Raw genomic sequence first — 20,134 nt, 5'->3', positions numbered from 1 at the left:
TCTGCCCTCCCATGTTTACTCTGATCTCAGTTTTGCCCTTCTGTATTCTATTTGCTTCCAGCGTCTTCCATTTTGCTCATCACTTTTCTGCTTCTCTTCCTCCCTCTTTCCCTTCCCCTCTCCCTGCCGCAAATTCAATCCGATCATCTAAAAACGTAGTTCCTCTATTTTTCTCCGCCGTTTTCCAGAAATCGATCATTGTTGCTGCTGTAGTAGTCATCGTCCACGCAGTCCATCACCGTCCGACCACACAAACCTTAACGGCGGCCGGAGAACCACAGAACCAAGAGTAAAAAAAAAAAAGAGAGCGGGAAGCAGCCAAAATACAGAGAAGATGGCAAGAGAGAGGAGAAATGGAAAGCAGACAAACAAAAACCCTGTTGCAAACGTGGTGTGCTAGCGAGATTTCTCTGTCTTTCACTGCTGGCTGCTCTGGCTTTTTGATTGTTCAAGATATTTCTTTCCGTTTTCTCTCCTGACTTCCCCTTGCATGCATAGCCCTGCTTCCCTGCCGCGATCTCGCCTTCGATTCCAACAAGTGCGATCAATCTCGCCCTTCAATTCCCCGCATAATCCTCCTTTTCCAGGCCTCTCCGCCCATCTGTCCTGAACGAAACCGTGGATCGACTGCTTCCCTTGAAATCAAACCCTAATTTTGCCCCCAAACGAATTCGAACCCAGCCAAACTCAAATCCCTGCAGATTTTTTTGCCTTTAAAAGGTTTGGATCGGTGCCGATTGATGTTGGATTTTGTGAGGCTGGATTTCTTACCTCTAAGATTTGTTGGTGAGTTTTTAAGTTTTTTTTTTATTAATTATGTTTTAACTTATTTCTGGTAGTTTTTTATGTTGAGATGATTAGTGGTCAATTTTTTTTTTTTTAATTTGATTGAAGGTGTTTTCTCTATATTGTTAGATCTGTGGCACGGTGCGTCTCCTTATCACCACCAATGGAAGGTAATTTAAGAATCGTGTAAGATTAATCCTCAAATTTTGAATTTTATTTTTTATTTGATTTCTCTTAATGCATGTTTAAGATTCGTGTTTGTGGAGGTGATTTTAGACGGATTTCAAGCTGGATTGCAGAGATAAGTAAGTTAATAAGAATCATGATTATTGAAAGAAAAAATATCGAGGGAATTGAATCAAAACTTTATATGGAATCTCTACAAATCAATTAAACTCCATAAAAACTCATGGATTTATAAATCCATTAAAATCTCTCACATTCTCAATTGAATACACCCCCCTAAATGCGTTGTAGTGATACTAATATTCAATTCTCTAGATGCATATGCTTCTCTTTCTGATCTAGCACATTTGATAGATAATAAAGCTGTACAATTGCACATTCGATAAAACATCCCGTCTTCCTTTGCTGACAAGCCGAATGATTATGAGCTTCCAATCCTTTGAGCAATATTTTTACCAATTGTTTTTTTGTTGAGTAAACCAATTCTTTTTTTATTAAAGGAAAGAATGCTTTTACCAAATTGCTTACAAAATTCAAACATACTCACCTATATGCAGGTTTTCTACAAAAGATCATCCTATTTTTCAATTCGTAGTCAATCAATGGTCCAAATTGCTCACTTTTAGAATTTCTTACAAGAATACAAATAATCAGCTAAACCAACAATTGATTAGTTGTTCGATTGTTTTGACATTTTCATTACAATTTTGTCTAATGAGTTTCATGATTTTGTGTATATTTTAGGATTTGAATGATTGGTTGCGAGATTAACTCTTGAATATGAAAGTTAAATGTAAACACAGTTTCGATCACTAAAATGCATTATGAAAAATGAGAATCAAACTTTACAAAGATATAATAATAAATAGAACTCCAAAATACTCGATTGGACTAGAATAATTTAATACGTTTTGACTTCGTTGGGGGATGATCAAAAGAATTGAAAACAAAGAGAAGAAACAACAATGAAACATAATACATAGTAGTCATACTAATATTCAATTCTCTAGATGTATAAGAGATTTGAGGAATTTTGAGAGCATGGTGGCTAGCTAAGGTGTTGTTTTAATGTTTGTTTTGTGGTGTAGGATTCTAGACGGAAATTAATCGCAGAGGTAAACGTCAACAGGTTGCTTCCAATTTCTCCCTTTCTATATATTTTGAATGATTTAATAAGTGTGTTAGGCTTTTTATTTACGTTATTTGAGTTCTTTCAGTCTGCAATGAATTATAATCTGTATTAGCATATACTGTAAGGTTCTTCTACCTTACTAACATTCATGAAAGTTAATTTTAAGTGGAATTTTTTCGAAAGCATTTACATTTTTTTCTTAAGCTTTTTTCATGCTTTAATTAGGTTGCCTTGCTATGTTGTTAAAGGATGAATTCAAAATGTGAATAAGCAAGATAACATGCTGACATTGATGGAATTTCTGTCACCAGGTAAAAAAAAAAAAAAGTATGTGTCATTACTCGAACAACTCATTTCATGCTCTAATTCAGAGTTATGAATCATAGTATTGTCTGACAATATAAAGAGTAGGATTCTGAAATCATGAGATAGTTGACATTGTATGTTATACTGAATTAAGAGCACACTTTCATATAGAATTTCATTTATCTTTACTCAATCTAACAGTAGTTCTACCAATTTTTATCTGATTTCTTTTAACATCTCTCTTTTTTTCTCATTCAAATATGCATTACTGATGCTTTGTTATGCACCTAGCTCTTTGCTTCTGTTGCCTACTATCATTTTCTACTATTGTAATAGAACTTTTTACATGTTTTATGTACTTTTAAAACCCGCAGCAACGCGTGGGCTCTTTTACTAGTATTCACTATATCATGACAAATTGCTTCTTTGCACACACTTATTAATTAAAATTTATATACTGCAATGTTAGAAATATAATTATCCATCCAATTTATAATCCCCCAGTAACACGCGGACATCACTATCTAGTTAATATCTAAAACTTAAAACAAATGAAAATTGAACTATAAAAATACAAAATGAAAATGGTTGGAATTTAGCAACTTGTAAATATTAGGCAATGTGATTTCAAAGGAGATTGAACTGTGGTTGGACTTAAATAACTAACAAATCACATATTAAGCTACGGAGAAAATGGTTATGTATTCCATTTTCTTACACTCAAAAAAAATTCTGGTTTATTAGATTTTTTTTATTCATTTTTAGTGACGTGGGATAAAATTCCTAATATACTCCTAAATTTAACAAAAAAATGATGGCGTTAATGAAAATGATCAATGGTACAACACATTGTAGAGTTCGAAGACTAAAAAACCAATATGAGAGTTTAGAGACCAAAATTAAACTAGGAGTAACGTTCAGAAACCATTGGTACAATTAAGTGTTTCTTAAGAATAATCAAATGGTTGAAAATCGAATGGAATCATATAATAAATTGGTTCGGCTGTAGTTTTGAGTTTTTATTTTAGATGTATCCTCTTACTGGTTGAAATAAAAATAAAAATGGTTTTTTTTTTTTTTTTGAAGCGAAGATACGATATTTATTAAGTAAATTAGAATTCGTACAAATTGAGGATAGTGCGCATAATGGGCCTCGAAGGAAAAGAGTGTCTTGCACAACAAGAGAACTATCCTCAAATGAACAATGGAAAAGAATTACGATCCCTTGTCTAGAAGTATATCTTGGATCAAATCTAGAGGCTCCTCAAACCACATTACCTCCTGAGCACTATTAATTTCCATCCGAGCAAGCTGATGGGCTGCCGAGTTCCCTTCTCGTTGAATATGACTAACCATCGAATCGACCACTCCATGAGAAGGCATCCCAGATCACTGATTATAGGACCTAAGGCAGAGTTGTCGTCCCCAGTCCCCTGCATGGAAGGCAACACCAACGTAGAGTCTACATCGAACTGAATCTTCCCCTCCACCGTACAAATAGTGCCCACCAATATTGCAGCTCTACGAGCTACAAAGAATTCAGCATGCAATGCAGAGTTTGCCCTCTCAATGGGCCCAACAGCAGGGACAAGACACTCCCTCAAATGACTTCGAATCACCACCCCCAAAACCTCCCCGGTTACTTCTATTGTTCCAAGCTCCAACGAAGTTGCACTTAACCCATCCCTCTGCAGGTCTCCCCCACTTCTGATGCTCTCGGCTTGCCTTCCTCGCCAGTGGCTTGTGCCACTTATGAAATTCCTACATCCAGCCCTCGGTACGAAGCATAATTTTAAGCGGCGGTAACCAGATAAGAATGTTGAATTTAATGTTAGTGAAATTTTGAAGATTGACGACATGTTGAATTTTGGCCAACAATTTTGTAAAAAAGGGCAAAAGAAAGAAAAACTATTATAATGTCATTGGTTTGGTCGCAATTTTTTTGTGAAACCAATCCAACCTGAACAATGCCCGTCCCTAACGTATATGATTATAAGTGCTTGAAAATTCCTGCATACGTTCATGGTCATGTGAGACCCACGTGATTTAACTTGTCACGACTTTATGTAATTTTCAAAAAGAGATCGAGTCATTTACAATTTTCAAATCTTTAACAATTGAAATCACTGTTTTATGGTAATTATACAAAATTACTTTAATTATGAGTAGAATCATAATGTCATGTCTCATATTTTACAAATTACAACTAATTAGTACTACGGTTTAGTGATATTCCTCTTCAGTTGCAAGTGAGAGGTCTTAAGTTCGATTATCGCCGAAGGTGAATTTGAACCACATTATTGCTAGCTCATTGTGAGGTTAAACTCATCCCCTCTCTTTTAGTGTAGATAATATCGTTTATTAAAAAAAAAAACTACAATGTCATACCTCATCTTACGGATTTATTGTAATGTCAGATCCTTCGTCATTTTTGTCTGTTAATCATCCCCACCTCCTCTTCTGGACACCAAACCCGATTGAACCCGCTGTCCCTTCGACCCCAGCTCCAGTGCAGCCGCCTCCATCGATTTCAAGATCTCCAAAGCCCTACAGCAACGATTAGTCCCTAGTACCGTTGCCAAAGATGATGCTAGCTCTGAATTCGAATCTAAACCCGAATCCCACAAACAAGTTTGTTTCTTGTTGATTTTACTGAAATTTTTCATTCAATCAATTCATTATATATAATTTAATAAATTAAGTGTTGTTGGTGTTGGTAGTTTAGGAAGATTAAGAAGATTGTTGACATTGCCCAAGATGTCTCCAGTGTCGTTGCCCAAGGATGATGCTCGCCTGATTGTATGTGCAAAGACTGACGAACACGCCACCACGTGTTCAAAATAGAAAGGAAAGAAAAAGATGGATGCACGGGGATTTGCTGGTGGCGGTGGCAGAGGTGTCAAAGGGGCATAACAACAGAGTACACCTAGTTTGCGAAATTCCGGGATTTGATTTGTTTGACCAAATTACAAAATTGGGGAATGAAATGGTAAAATAATAGGTAGTGAATAATTTGGATTGAAGAGCAGCAAGGAGAGAGGGTGGTGATTGGCGGGTGAGGGCGGTGGTGGGGGAGTGGGTTCTGGTTTTGGTGGTGAATGAGGGTTGGGCGTGATGGGTAGACTAGGGAAGAAGGGTGAGGTTGATGAGTTTGTAGGGCGGGTTCCATATTTTTTTATAAAAATAATGATTTTATTTTAAATTTTTTATTCTTTAATTAATTTTTTAATTCAGTTGGGCTAAGAAGTGGGTCCTGCCTCAAGTCAGGTCAACATTGAACAGAAAAATTAATAGAAAAACTGACAGAGATCTGACATTGCAACAAATTCGTAAGATGAGGTATGACATTGTAATTTTTAAAAGAGTAAACTGTCGGTTTACCTCTTGAACTTTCACCTCACTTTCGATTTCCCCCCTGAACTTTTCCATTGGAAAATTAAGGACTCAAACTATTTTTTTTAGCCAATTTGCCCCCTACCGTTAGTTTTTCATATATTTCATCCATATTTCCGTTAAGTGAGACCATGTGCACAACATGTGAGGGTAGTTAAGTTATTTCACTCTTAAAAATTATTAAAAAACTGAAAATAATAAAAAAAGCAAAACTTTCCCTCTATTTTTTCCCGCTAATTCCTATCCTCGATTTTATTTTTCCCTCTCATTCCTATGCATGAGAAATGACATATGGTGTTATTGTCTACCATTTTTATTTTCTCTAACAAATTAATAATTTGACAAATGTTAATGGTGCTATTGTCTCCAAAGCAGTGCATTAATACAAGAAACCCTAGTCTTTTTTATGGACATGTTTCTTATATTAATGCACTGCTTTGGAGACAATAACACCATGAGCATTTGTCAAATTATTAATTTGTTAGAGAAAATAAAAATGGTAGTACATGCTTCAAAAAAAAGATTAACTTAGCTACTTATGAAGACAATAACACCATATGTTATTTCTCATGCATAGGAATGAGATGGAAAATTAAAATTGAGGATATGAATTAGCGGGAAAAAATAGAGGGAAAATTATTATTATTATTTATTTTCAGTTTTTAATCATTTTTAAATTGAAATGACTTAATTATCCTCACATGTTATGCACATGGTCTCACTTAACGGAAATATGGATGGAATATATGAAAAACTAACGGTAGGGGGCAAATTGGCTAAAAAAATTAGTTTGAGTCCTTAATTTTCCAATAGAAAAGTTCAGGGGGTAAACCGACAGTTTACCCTTTTTAAAATGAGGTATGAAATTGTGATTCGACTTATAGTTAAGGTAATTTTATGTAATTTATCCCTCTTTTATTTACCATATAGGCCTTTGTTATTTGCATACATGGTAAGTGTACAATCCACTTTTATAAAAATATCAAACCACACTTATTGTATCCTTGTTTTTGTTTTCTTGCTCAATTTTTATTTTTTATTTTTTGGTCAAAGGCAACATTCATTGCTTACTAACACATATACAAAACGAATGCCCAATCACTAAGGAAGTACAAAGCAAAATATGGACCTCCAAAACATCACAAGGAAAGATTCCAATCCATCACCAGGATTGGGGCCCAAAGCTCTACACACCCTCCCAAAGATCTTCGACAAAACACAACAGTGCATGTGGGTCAAGAGGTGATGGATCCAATGGAAGAAGGGGAAAGGATGTAGTATGAGGAAACAAAGGGATGAGAAAGCCATAATGGAAAGGAAGAAAATGAATTGTTTGAAGACATGTAATTGAACAAATAGTGCGGAGAATAGGAGAAGGAAAGTTGGAATTGGGGGCTTTCCGGTCTATATGACGAAGGAGTTGAGGTTTGGGGTCGGAGAAAATTTGGTAGAAGAATAGGAGGAAAATTATGCTGATAAACACACACAGAAAGGAAATCGAAAGGAAACCAGGGTTGCCACCAACCCTTGCTAAAGCAAGGGCTGGCGGCTAATTGATTTTTCGAATCTGTAAACTCACATAGGCGGTGAGAATAGCTCTCAATAGAAGAGAAGCTTGAATATGTTTTCTTGCTCAATTTAGGTCCAACAAGAAGCTCAAGTCTTAAACTGCATTTAACCTTAAATCGGAGCGAGTCTTACTTTAAGAGTGCGTCAAACCAAAATTGAGTTGCATTGTGGTATGATTGGGTTTAGATTCTAGAAATGGGCTCTATATTTGTCACATTAATAATTTATTCGTATCCACGATGAGATGTAATTGTCACGTATAATTTTAACATTTTAAAACTTAAGGCAGTAATGTATAAAAATTGAAAGATTGTATTTACTTCATAGGTATAATTTGTACTAAGGATAGTAAAGGTTAACTGCAACTGTTTAATTAATTGGTGATTTCTCTTGTTTTTTTTTTTTTTTTTTTTGTCTCTTTTATATCCTTCAATGTAGACTAATTTTTTATTTTTAGCATGATTTGCTTTCTAGTTGTTCATTTTAAAGTTCCATTTGAGATTACTTGTAGAAAATTAAGTGCGCTTCATGACAATTAAATGCGTTGCTAACAATATAATCAAACTCACTTACATCAGGTAAACCAAAAGCGTCTACAGTTTCTCCTCAAAGCAAAGAAGAAAAAGTGCTTACATTTGGTCAAATTTCACTTAGAGTACCATTTATCCAGCACATTGACATTTTCCCCCTTTATTTACTCAAGTAAAACCTCAATCAATTATTCAACGCTTGCAGAAAAGCAAAAAACCAGTGATCAACTAATGTAGTAGAGCGGATCAGGCAACTTGAAGGTCCGGTTGCCGACACTTGTCCCCAATATATCGCTCCATTGATCGCCCATGTTCCCAATTATTCTGAATCCACTCTTCTCAAGCTTCCCCCTCTCTGCTGATTTATACTCGTACGATGTCTTCCCAGAATAAGCTGATCCCCTGCAACAAAAAATGTTACTTAAATTTAGACAGCAATAAAAACAATATATACAATAAAATGTAGTTTTGCTATGAACAGTCAATAGATAGGTAGGGTTATGATGGAGGAATGAGAATATGAGGTAGGGAATCCTCGAATTCGGATAAGGAGGGCCAGAAGAGCGCTTGATTTCTAACACTAGCCCTCCTCGAAACTGCAATAAAGCAACAAAAATGTATGTTTGCTAGGAACCATTTGGAGGACCACAAATACATTCAGGTTGATTTTTTCCATGAAAAGTTAAAAAAAATAGGCAAGATATACTGATATAGGGTTAAAGTAGGTCAAGATGTATGCACGCGGAAATAGAAAAAATTAGGGTTGAACCACTATTCGTCAAGTGTTAAGTTAACTCGTTGGTAGATGCTTACTTTAAGACAAGCTTCTCCCAGGTGTGATATCCGACATTTTTGAGATTGGTGATTGTGACACTTCTCTGATCTTCTCCTCTACCTGTAATGAACACGACCTTGACTCCAAGTTTCAACAATTTCTTGTACAGCTGAAGACTCTCGGGCAAAGCTGGGGCTGTGCCTTCCAACACCCATTCATTGAATGAAGTGGAATTGTATACCTCGGTCCTGAAAATATTAATTCCCAAAAATGCTGTTTAAACTATGAGTGCTAATTAAACCCTACCAAACAACAACAAACTTCTTCATTAATTAATTCATCATGTGATTTGCCAATAATCTACATTATCTAAAAAGATTGTATTTCTAAGATTTCTCAATTATTGTTTTGCTTTTTAGCAAAATTTCCATTTGGATGATCAACTTCTTTGATTTATTGCTACTTTATTTTTCTATTATGCGTTGGGTCATGTGCATCCTCATGCTTTATATTTAATAAAATCTTTGAAATATATTTGTTAGTTAGGAGAGATTTTTCAGTATGACCGGCACACGAGGTAATACATCACGTATTACTATACAAATGATACAATATGTGTGTTAAAAAGTTAATAACTTAAAAAATAAAATTTTCTACCATTTATATAAAAACACATGGTGTACCACTCATGTCTCCGTCATAATAAAAAATTTAGACTAGCTAAGAGCTTAGGTACCACATTATTGGTCACATTATTAACATATAAGCGAGTTTTATACAGTAGAGTTATAATGTTAGTGAGTTAAATGAGAAATGAGAGAACGAATGGTAGTCGAATCCGCACTAAGATATATAAGTATGATTGTTTTCCGCTGAGTTTCATACATTATTATTCTTTTATTAATCAAACAATTTGCGTTATATAAACTTCATTATTCGTTTATTTATCAAACAAGCATTATGCAATCCTAGGGGGTCCCCCTTATAGAAAAAAAAAATGCAAAACCCGTGAAGGGTCCTTATTATTGTTTATTTCAACATTAATAAAATAGTGAATAATATCATGAAGGCGATAAATATAATATATCATAGGTTACTACAAGTTTTTGTTGAAATTTTTTATTATAATTTAATATTTGACAATTTGAATGTATGTAGTATAAAAATGAGAAACGAACCAAAAAATAGAAATAAAGAACTCCATAATTAATTTACAATGTTAAGCAGCGTACACTCGTGGGTTTTCATATATTAATCCCCGATCTGAAGAAAAAAAAATGAGTATAATTCTCTCTTTCGTTTTTTCCTTCTCTTTCATTCTCTCATATTTGAACGGTACGAATAATCCAAATGAATATGTTAAGGACAAAGAAGTCAAGCCGGCCAATGAGTCCGACCAATTTATCCACAAATATTACCATTATTGAACATAATTAACATTTTCTTAAGAAAAATTTTGATGAATTATTATATAAACGTTAAAGAAATTGCTTGCATGAAAGAAGATTAATATCACGATTTTGGTAATATTTACTCAATTAGCAACTTACCCGAATCCATGACGAGCATAATACGGTAGATTAGAGAGTGTAGTTTCATCGATATCAAAGACCCAAACGTTCTTGCCATCCTTTGTAAGATTGAGGCTCTTAGCATAGAGCCAAGCCACATCAGTGACCGCTTTTGAGTCCTTCCTGTACTGGTGCCCAAGCATGTAGTGCCCAACGTAGCTTTCACACTGTGCCGGAACAGTCTTCCAGTTGATAATGTTCCTAACTTCCACCCCCAAACGCCAACTCAGGCAAGACACGCCGGGAACGCTGCTGCCACCCGCCCCGGATTTCGGCCTGAGGAGATGGATATGGTGGTTTATAAGTGGCTCATAAGCTTGAGTTGTTGAGAAAAATATGGCAAGAAGGAAGAGTAATACTCCTGGCAATCTTTCCATGGTATGTGCGGGTTTTGGTGAGTGGAGACTTCGTTGCATTAGATTGATAAGTTTCCTTCTTTAAATAGGGTTTAATCAAGACATTGACCTTTGGTTTTAAGGATAATTACGTGGGTGCCCCTTAGTTATGCTGGTGTACTATAAGTGAAAATTAGAGGAATTTTTTTTTTTGGAAAAATGAGGAAATATATTGAAAAAGAGAACAAGTACAAGTGGAGTCACAGAAACTCTGATCCCCGATGGGGATACATAGTGATACCAACCATACAGAGAAAGTAAATCTCAGGAAGAGAAGATAACACTAGCTACAAAAAGCCATCAAGGCATACAAAAAAATAGAGGATGGCAATGGAGTAGCCATCATCAGACTACCAATGACGGAGGACAAAGGAGTCCATCATGTGAAAGTACCAGAACCAAGGAGGGAGGAGGCATTGAAGCCCATTGGAAGTGTCTCACCCTCGAGTTGCCAAGTGCAGCTACCAAATGAGCTGCTCGATTGGAGGATCTTGATGTCCAAGTTAAAGTTACCGATGAAAAATGAGATGCCAATCGTCGAATCTCAACGACAATGGGGTAAATTCTCCATATTTTGCTGTGAGAAGGACAATTGATGGCCTCTATGACCACTATAGAATCACTCTCAATCATAACATGCTGGAAGTTTTTTGTTGAAGCTAGTTTCATCCCTGTTAATACTGCTTCAGCTTCAACCTCTTCAACTGAAGCTCTCTTCAAGAAACTGGACTCACCGCAAATAAGTTCACCACTAGAATTTCGAATAACAACTCCCACTCCAGTTTCCATCATGGAAGAGTTCCAAGCCCCATCAACGTTAACCTTTACGTTCCGGTCCACTAGAGGGATCCACCTATGAATATAATGATCCTCTTGACTAACAATTGATGGGAGCCTGGTGTGTATATTTGTTATGTCATTGTACATACTGTTACATCTTGCTAAGACAAATATGGGGTTGGGAGCCACCTTCATGAAAATTGCATGACATCGTTCTTTCCAAATCTCCCAGCATATCACCCCAACATATAACCAAATAGTATCCCTTAAAGATGAAGATCCTATCGTAGCCATGCATAGAAGCCAGCGATCGAGAGAGGTAATTCCTTGATTATTGGGGTGATAACTTAAGCGAGAGTCATACCACACATAGTGCACCCACGGGCACTTGAGAACAATATGTTCTAAGGTTTCATCCTCTGTACCACAAAATGAGCATCTAGGATCCATGCCAATGTGTCAAGATAAGAGGTTGTGTTTTGTATGAATGGCATTTGAAATAGCTCTCCATAGAAAGTTGTTGATTTTGGTACTGCCTTCATATTCCATATTAACTTCCATAGTTTCGGATCCACGTGGTGGGATTGGCGAGGATTAATACAGGGAGGGTCGCTAGCATGCTTCAACATTGCCTAATGATAACCACTTCGAACCAAATATTGCCCATTTAGATTCCAAGGCCATACCAACCTGTCAGATTCACTAATATTGTGCAAGGGTATGGTTAAAATAAGGTCAATATCACAAGCTGATAGAATATGCACAATCTCCTCCAAGTTCCACATTCTCCTCTCTTTGTTAATCAACGACTCCAATCTATCTTGGATATAATCTTGTAAGAGTTATTGCAAAGGCTAATGGGGCGATACAGGCTAGTATTTTCAGGATTGGGAACTTCAGGAATAAGGGCAATATGTGTTTTATTAATATGGTTCAGCATGATAGAACCCCTGGAGAAATCAACCGCTGTGCTAACAATGGTGTCATTAATAGTTTCCCAAAAACTATTAATATTAGTGCTTGAACTTTTCCACTTAATTGGTGTCATCTAAAAGGAATATTGCTTCAGATCGTGACAACTTTACAATTCAATACTCATAAATTTCTAGTTTTGGGATCAAACTCCAATTCGAATAAAATTCAGGAATCACAATGGCTAAGATGCACAAGACCTTGAGTTGTTTTAGAAATTAATTATAAGGATCGGGTTTTTTTTTTTTTTTTGTATGATGTAAAGATATATTTACACTAAAAGATGGAAGAATAAATTAGTATTAAACTCACTATTTATGAAATTTGAACTTAAATATTTTACTTACAAGTGAAAATGAATACTACTAATTGTATTATCTATGAAAGGGTTTTTATCACAAATTGTCCCTGAAATTGACCCTCACCATCTAGATGGTCCCCGAAATTGAAAATCAATCAATGTAGTACCTGAAAATAGGTGTTGCAAATCAATGTGATCCTTCTGTCACAATTCTGTTAAAAATTATGTTAAGTGCTGATGTGGCACATAAATGGGTCTCATATGTCCTATTTTCTCACAAATGGTCCTTGAAATTGATCCGCAACATCAAAATGGTCTTTGAAATTAACATGTGACATCAAAGTGGTCCCTAAATTTGAAAATCGATGAATGTAGTCCCTTAAATAAGTGTCCCAAATCAATGTACTCATTCTGTCACAATTCTGTTATATGCTGATGTGACACATAATTGGATCACACAAGCCGAATTAAATTTAAAAAAAAAAATTACAAACAAGTTTAATAATTTAATTGTTAATAAAAAATTGTAAACCCAAAAGCCCAATCCTACAATTACCTCTAATCACAGTCCACATTCCTCTACCTCATTCGCTGTCTATTCTCTAAAATAAAATCTCAATACATCTAACTTTACATACTTCGACACCCTCCACCGAATTGGACTTGGATTGAGATCAACTTTGGTGATGGCTTGGCTGATTGGCAACAACTTCTGAGACATTAGGGGATCAACATCCTCACAACTTTAATCTTGGAGAGTTTGTTCGGCACTTCCCTGTGGTCTGGTGACTCAAAGAACGGGGATGTTTTCATTGAGATAATGAGGTTATAACCAAGGCGTGTCTATTGTTGGTTGAAAACTTTTTCAAACCCCATCTTAGGCCTTGGTTAAGCCTTGTGCTTTTGAGAATTTATGGAAGGGATCTCTCTTCGGAGTAGGTCCTATTATAAAAAAAATTCTATTGTGCAAAAAAGTATTTGGCAACTTTTTTAATTAATTATTATACTCACATCAGCACATAACAAAAATTTTACAGAATTGTGGCGAAATGATCATATTGATTTGCAACACCTACTTTCAAATCTACATTCATCGATTTCAATTTTAGGGACCATTTTGATGGTGTGGGTCAATTTCAAGGACCATCTTGATGGTGTGAGTTAATTTCAGGGACCATTTGTGATAAAAACCCATAAATCTTATGGGACACATTTATGGGCCACATTAGCACTTAACAGATTTTTTAACAGAATTGTGATGAAAGAACCACATTGATTTGCTACACCTATTTTCAAGGACTATATTGATTGATTTTCAATTTCAGGAACCATCTTGACAGTGAGGGTCAATTACAGGGACAATTTGTGATAAAACCCCATCTATGAAATATGAATACTACATCAAGGGGTAGTTATTGATATAATATTAATGCTAATATGGACGCTTTGGATGGAGCATAATAGGTTGGTCTAGAAGGGGAAATTTGTTGAGCCTTTGGAGGTACTAAAGCGGGCGTTGTGTTGGCTTCAAGAGTTCCAGGAGGCTAATTGCAGCCCTAGCCATGTTAAGGAGCCGCAACCACATAGGTGGATGACACCTAGTGAAGGGTGATTTAAATTAAATGTAGATGGCACGGCAAAGTTAGAGGTCAAGGATGGTGGCGCGGGAGGAGTACTTCGTGGTGATGGAGACTTGTTTCGAGCAGTGGGTGTGTGGAGGTTCCAAGGGATCTGCTTCGTGAAATAGGTGGAGCTATTGGCGATAAGAGTTAGGTTGCAGCTTGCTATTCACACTGGATGTAGTTTGGTCCAATTTGAAACGGACTTGGTGAAAGCAGTTGAAGCTTGCAAAGGAGGAACTATAGATTACTCAAGTCTTGGTTTTATTGCTTCTGATATTAGGGAGTTGATGACTAAGTTTGTTAAGTGCTCAATAGCGTATATTCCTCGTCATGGTAATTGTGTGGCACTTAGTACTAAGGTTTAGTGGTATTTCTTTTTATTTGTAAGTGAGAGATTTTATGTTCGATTCTTGCTAAAGGTGAATTTGAACCACATTATTGTTAGCTCATTGTGAGGATAAGCTCACATCCCCTTAATGTAGAAAATATCGTTTGTTAAAAAAAATGTTAATGAGCTCTTTCAAAAGTAGGACTCTCTATGAACTCTTTGTTATCTCATGTTTTTTGCATAATATTTTATAATGTTCGCATGAGATTTTATGGTAAATTGCGAGGTGACAGAGAGTCATAGAAAGTCTCACTTTGAAAGAGTCTTCTTAGCATTTCTCTTTTGTGAGTCTCTTTTTCATTACCGTTCCCACGTTTCACATTTTCACATCAATGTTACAATATTAACGGCGTTTTTTGTTTGCCACTTAGTACAACGATTTAGTGATATTCTCCTTCACTTGTAAGTGAGAGGTCTTAAGTTTGATTCTCGTCAAATACTAGTTTGAATCATATTATTGTTAGTTCATTATGAAGCTAAACTCATACCTTCTCTCTTAATGTAGATAATATTTTTTTTTGTTAAAATAAAAGCAGTTTTATGTTTTATTTGACCAACTCATGCAAGAAAAGTTGAAATCAACCAAACAGAAAACTCCAAAAGGCAAAGGGACTTATAAGTAATAATGTAATAATATATTGCCATATGCAAAACGTACCATAAATATTAATAATATATGTTGTTGTTTGCTTACCCAAGAAAGTATCACTGTCTGTTGGCATATGCTTTTTTGAAAATAATAATTGGTCAGCATATGCTTTTTTGAAAATAATAATTCATAAATTATTTAATTCTCCAAATGCCATTACATTTTTGCTATCGTCCAAACTTTAGTGTATGTTCATTATATATCTAATTATTTGTTAAGTGTTCTTTCATTAAACCTTAGTAAAGTTTTTAAAAAAATTTAAAAGTAACATTTAATGTGAAAACTAGAAAGATAAAATAACACATGATAAATAATTAGATGTATAGTGATTATACACTATAGTTATAGTGGTGAGCAAAAATGCTCCCTAAAAAAGTGGCAAGAGTTGCATACTTGTAAAAGATTTAGTATAAAATTAATAAAAATATTGCATATATTTTCAGAATAAAAAGAAAGAATTGCATACAATAAGATACATCATTACAACAACAATAACAAAAAAAAATTAAAAATTAAAAAAACAACTAAAGTAAAATAAAAATGAAAAGGGAATTACTTTCAAATAAATATAGATGTAGGAATTTCCTAATTTCCATTCTTTTCATTGTAATAGATGGAAGTTGAATATTCTTAACACAACTATGGTGGCTATGATATTTCTCTTCAATTCATTGTGTTTCATGTTCAAAATCTCTCCCTCCTCGTAGTATAAATTAGTATAAACTATCCCTTGTATGTATATAAATCGAATCAATACCCTCTCTCACTTTTCATAAAAAGTTATGTATTATATAATTGAAAGGTAACGGTAAGAGCTTATTAAAGCCTAAAATTAAAGCATCTTTTATATCACAGAACGAAGGGTATCGATGCACAACAATAGAATTCCATCACATAATGAAAGTAATTTTCACACTTATTTTTTAGGTTCTCATATACACTTTTTTATTTATGATCATCGAATTGTATAAGTCAAACGAAATCAATAGTCTAAATTAAACAGAGTTGTGTGTAAGGCTAAACAAGTGTTTAAAAAGTATTTCCCTTATTAAAAAGCTTAAAATGGAAGGAATAGACGTCAAAAGAGATGATATTATATGCATAATTATATAACATGCATGCATAACAAGCCGCATATAAAAAGATAAGGTTCTCTATCTGTGTGTGTGTATATATACACACACACACGCCCACCACGTTCACATATTTAGTCTTACATTAATCCTTTTTCTTTGTCGAATTTAGTCTTATATTAATCGAGTTGCATATATTTCTGGTAATTGGTATAATCTTGTCAAATCTCTCTTAATTCATAATTCTTTCAAGGATTAACATTAAGCATATCTCTTGCTAATTCAAAGATGTTTACTATCGCTTGAACAGTTGAACCCGTAATCCATCATTCAAACGTGCCCGAAAATATTTAAAGATTGCGTGAAAAATAAAGGAATTCCCACGTTGAATTGAACTAATTATGCAGCAAACATTGGATGCCTGTGGACAAAGGGTATTTGGATTTATCCATTTGCCGACACTTTTCCCCAAAAAAAAAATCATTTGAAGGGTCTCCCATACGTGGCTGACGATTGTTACATTGTGTTAGGTCTTTTTCTGATTTGTTTTAGCATTATTGTCCGTCAGAGAAACTTTTATAGATATTGAAAACATAAATCACGTGATAAATTATTCTATGTGGTATAAGTTATAATAAGGATCAATTATCAACATAGTTGATGATAGATTTCAATTTAAAACATATATATGAATAAAAGAAAATTTATAAGTTAAAATTTAAATAAAATAGTGTGATTGTATTTTAGATATTTTAAAAAATTGTTTTATACTTGTTTTATTTTTCGTACCCTGACTAATACACCATGTAGAGAAAGATTTTTTAATGTGACTGGTACATAGGATGATACATTATGTGTTATTATATAAATAGTGGGATATGTGTATTAAAAAGTTAATAATTTAAAAAATAAAATTTCTTACTATTTATATAAAAACACATGATGTACTATTCGTATTCTAGTTCAAATGAAATATTTCTCACGTGGATGTACCATCCTTACACAGGGGCCTGCCCTGCGAATCTTGCCTGCCACTCAAATCGACCGTAATCAACACAAACCACGAAACGATAAGCAAGCAAACAAAGACTACTCAATGCATTTGCAGGCAACTTGTCACTTCATTGGGTCCTTTCAGCATTTCTGAAAGAAAAGCAAGAACGCACAAAAACAAAACAAAAATATGAGGACATCTATAACAAGAAGAGATCATAATTAAATCAGCGCGGTCCTATCTACAATCTCATTTTATCTCGCACACTTTTTTTGTTAATTTAATTGTATTTATTTCATTTGATCCGATTGTTAGGCATGTAATAAATAAAAATGAATATTTAAATAGTATCATTTTTAAAAAAATAAAGTTTTAACGAAATATTATCAGTATTGTTCATTTTAACAAAAAAATCATATTTTTATTCTAAAAAATCAATTTTAATATTATTCACTTACAACATTTTTTTATCATTTTCATTAAAACTTAAAATTTTCAAATCATTTCTATTAGTTTTCTTTAAAAACAACCTTAAAGAGACTTCTTAATTAACACAAGTCAATTATTGGATCTTGCAACAAGACACAGTGATTTTCAACGACAACGACACACAGTAGTAGCAATCTACATCGACAATTTTAACCACGTTTTTCTTGATATATTATTTTTGTTGTTTTTGGAATGAGAATATGATATGGACATATTCAAATTTTAGCCTACACACTGAGTTTGTAATTATATTTGCATAAGTAACAGGTATATATGAGGCTGATATATTATGAACACAAAATATGAATAAAACATAACATAATGTAAATTAGTATAAAATATTGTTTGTAATTAAAAAAAATCACTATTGGAATAGAGAGGGAGTGCATATATATGGTACTATTAGCTAGACCTGATATTCGTGTCATGTTTTTTGTGTTCATGTCTGTAAAATCCCACATCGACCAACGGAGAAGGGGTGATGTGTCTTATATGTACATGCTCCCCTCCCTATAGCACAATGCCTTTTGAGAACTTATTGGCTCCGGATCTCATAAAAACTTCGAACTTAAGTGAGTTTGGGCAAGAGCAGTCCTAGGATGGGCGACCCCATTGGAAAGTTCTCGTGCCGAAACCCAAGAACAAATATGTGAGGGCATGGCCCAAAGCGGACAATATCTTGCTATGCGGACTGGGATGTGACAATGTCGTTTCGTGACATACCCGATATGGGTCGTGTCGTGGAACACCCGTTAAAGTAAACGGGTAATATGGCATGACCCGAAATCGACCTGTTAATATTATCAGGTAATATGACCCGTTATCCGTTAAAGAAAATAAATTTTAAATCAATAAAAAAATTGCAAAAAAAAATTGATGAGTAGAATAAAGCATAAACGACAATCGATGGTTAAATTTAAATCTAAGGTTTATGGAGGGTTATAAAAATCTAAACGACCATGTAACTATTGTCTAAGCATGGATGATGCAATCATGAACGTTTATATATGTTTTCACATTTTTCAAACTTGTACATTAATGATTATGAATTTTATTTATTTTGAACTCCCTTAAAATACTATTCATGAGGGTTTTTATGGTTTTAGAAATTCAAACGACGATGTACGCATCCTCAAAGTATAGAGGATGCAATCACGAGCATTTGCATATTTTTTTCATACTTGTAAATTAATTATTATAATTTTTTAATGTGTTTGGTATTTTTAAGTTATTGATATTTTTGTTTTTAATGTGATTTTGTTGCAATCCTATTAGATTAGGAATGTGATTGTGTAAATCTTAACATATCTAAGATATCTTTATGGGATTCTACCATATCTCTTAGATTAGATAATATCCTATTAGAGTTGTAATCCTATTAGAGTAAGAAATTAACCTTCCTTACTACTATAAATAAAGGCACAATGAGGTGGAATAGAACAACACCTCACAATTACACATCTCTCTCTACTATTGCCACACCCCCTCTCTTTGTCCTTTATATGATTTAGTAAATTAGGCCTACAACACGTTATTAGCACGCTCTTGACGCTATGCTAAAAAGAGTTTGTTATTCAATCATATGAGTATTACGCTTTAATCATTCTTTTTATGATTAATTTATTATTTTGAATTAATCTGCATACTATTGATTCAATTTAATTTGTGTTTTTTGTTGAACGTGATATAACGCATTGGATATGTAATTCCGGCTTTCTGATAAGGATCTTCTACAAATTCAAAAGCATAGTTGTTTTCTATCAATCAGGTTCTTTTAAAATAAATTAAGATATTTGAAACAACCATGAAGCATGAAAACATTCCCCATTATGCATGAACCCCCTACATTTATATTTTCCTTCCGATATATATTGTATATGTTCATATATTTGTCAATATATACATATGTTCATGCATAACACAATTATAAATTCACTATGTGGAATTTGTGAGTCAAAGAATCTAAATAAAATAGCGGCCTGAAGCAGCACCATTTGGACCAAGCCGTGGGGCCAAGCCTACAGTGCTCAGCAACAAGCCTCAAGAACGACGACTGCAAAATTGGGCTGCCGTCTACAAAGCCCAAAGTCAAATCACACCACTATCTGCACCGTCTTGCAGATCATCGACGGCCTGCAGCCGTCATCTTCGGTGATGTCAGTCGTTTTCAACAACAAAATCTTGAGATTCCAGTTGTGAACTCGTTGGAAATTTTGAAGATTC

The 20,134-nt window shown here is 34.4% G+C and overlaps 2 protein-coding genes and 1 long non-coding RNA gene across 8 annotated transcripts; 1 reads left to right on the top strand and 2 right to left on the bottom strand.

The window, feature by feature from the left end:
* Nucleotides 1-12: 12 nt before the first annotated feature.
* LOC126582287 (uncharacterized) lies at nucleotides 13-7,840 on the top strand. Of its 6 annotated transcripts, none has more exons than XR_007609414.1 (4): nucleotides 638-786; nucleotides 895-2,101; nucleotides 2,330-5,116; nucleotides 6,973-7,840. It is a non-coding gene; the product is annotated as an uncharacterized LOC126582287 (long non-coding RNA). The 6 variants fall into 6 exon arrangements; XR_007609416.1 differs by having other exon boundaries at nucleotides 895-956; nucleotides 1,063-5,116; nucleotides 6,973-7,839; XR_007609415.1 differs by having other exon boundaries at nucleotides 895-956; nucleotides 1,037-5,116; nucleotides 6,973-7,839.
* Nucleotides 7,841-7,901: 61 nt separating this feature from the next.
* On the bottom strand, nucleotides 7,902-10,679 carry LOC126582280 (acid phosphatase 1-like). The gene is made up of 3 exons (XM_050246364.1): nucleotides 10,228-10,679; nucleotides 8,716-8,925; nucleotides 7,902-8,304 (listed from the first exon to the last, which is right to left on the bottom strand). Exons 1-3 carry the CDS (start codon nucleotides 10,662-10,664, stop codon nucleotides 8,127-8,129), a joined length of 825 nt encoding a protein of 274 aa, XP_050102321.1. The 5' UTR covers nucleotides 10,665-10,679; the 3' UTR covers nucleotides 7,902-8,126.
* A 164-nt stretch (nucleotides 10,680-10,843) lies between these two features.
* LOC126633854 (uncharacterized) lies at nucleotides 10,844-11,570 on the bottom strand. The gene is made up of 2 exons (XM_050304399.1): nucleotides 11,037-11,570; nucleotides 10,844-10,930 (listed from the first exon to the last, which is right to left on the bottom strand). The coding sequence occupies exons 1-2, from the start codon at nucleotides 11,568-11,570 to the stop codon at nucleotides 10,844-10,846; spliced, it is 621 nt and encodes a 206-aa protein (XP_050160356.1).
* Nucleotides 11,571-20,134: the final 8,564 nt, after the last annotated feature.

The sequence above is a fragment of the Malus sylvestris genome, chromosome 9, assembly GCF_916048215.2.
Source record: "Malus sylvestris chromosome 9, drMalSylv7.2, whole genome shotgun sequence".
Taxonomy (NCBI): domain Eukaryota; kingdom Viridiplantae; phylum Streptophyta; class Magnoliopsida; order Rosales; family Rosaceae; genus Malus; species Malus sylvestris.
This window is presented reverse-complemented; position numbering and strand designations above follow the sequence as displayed.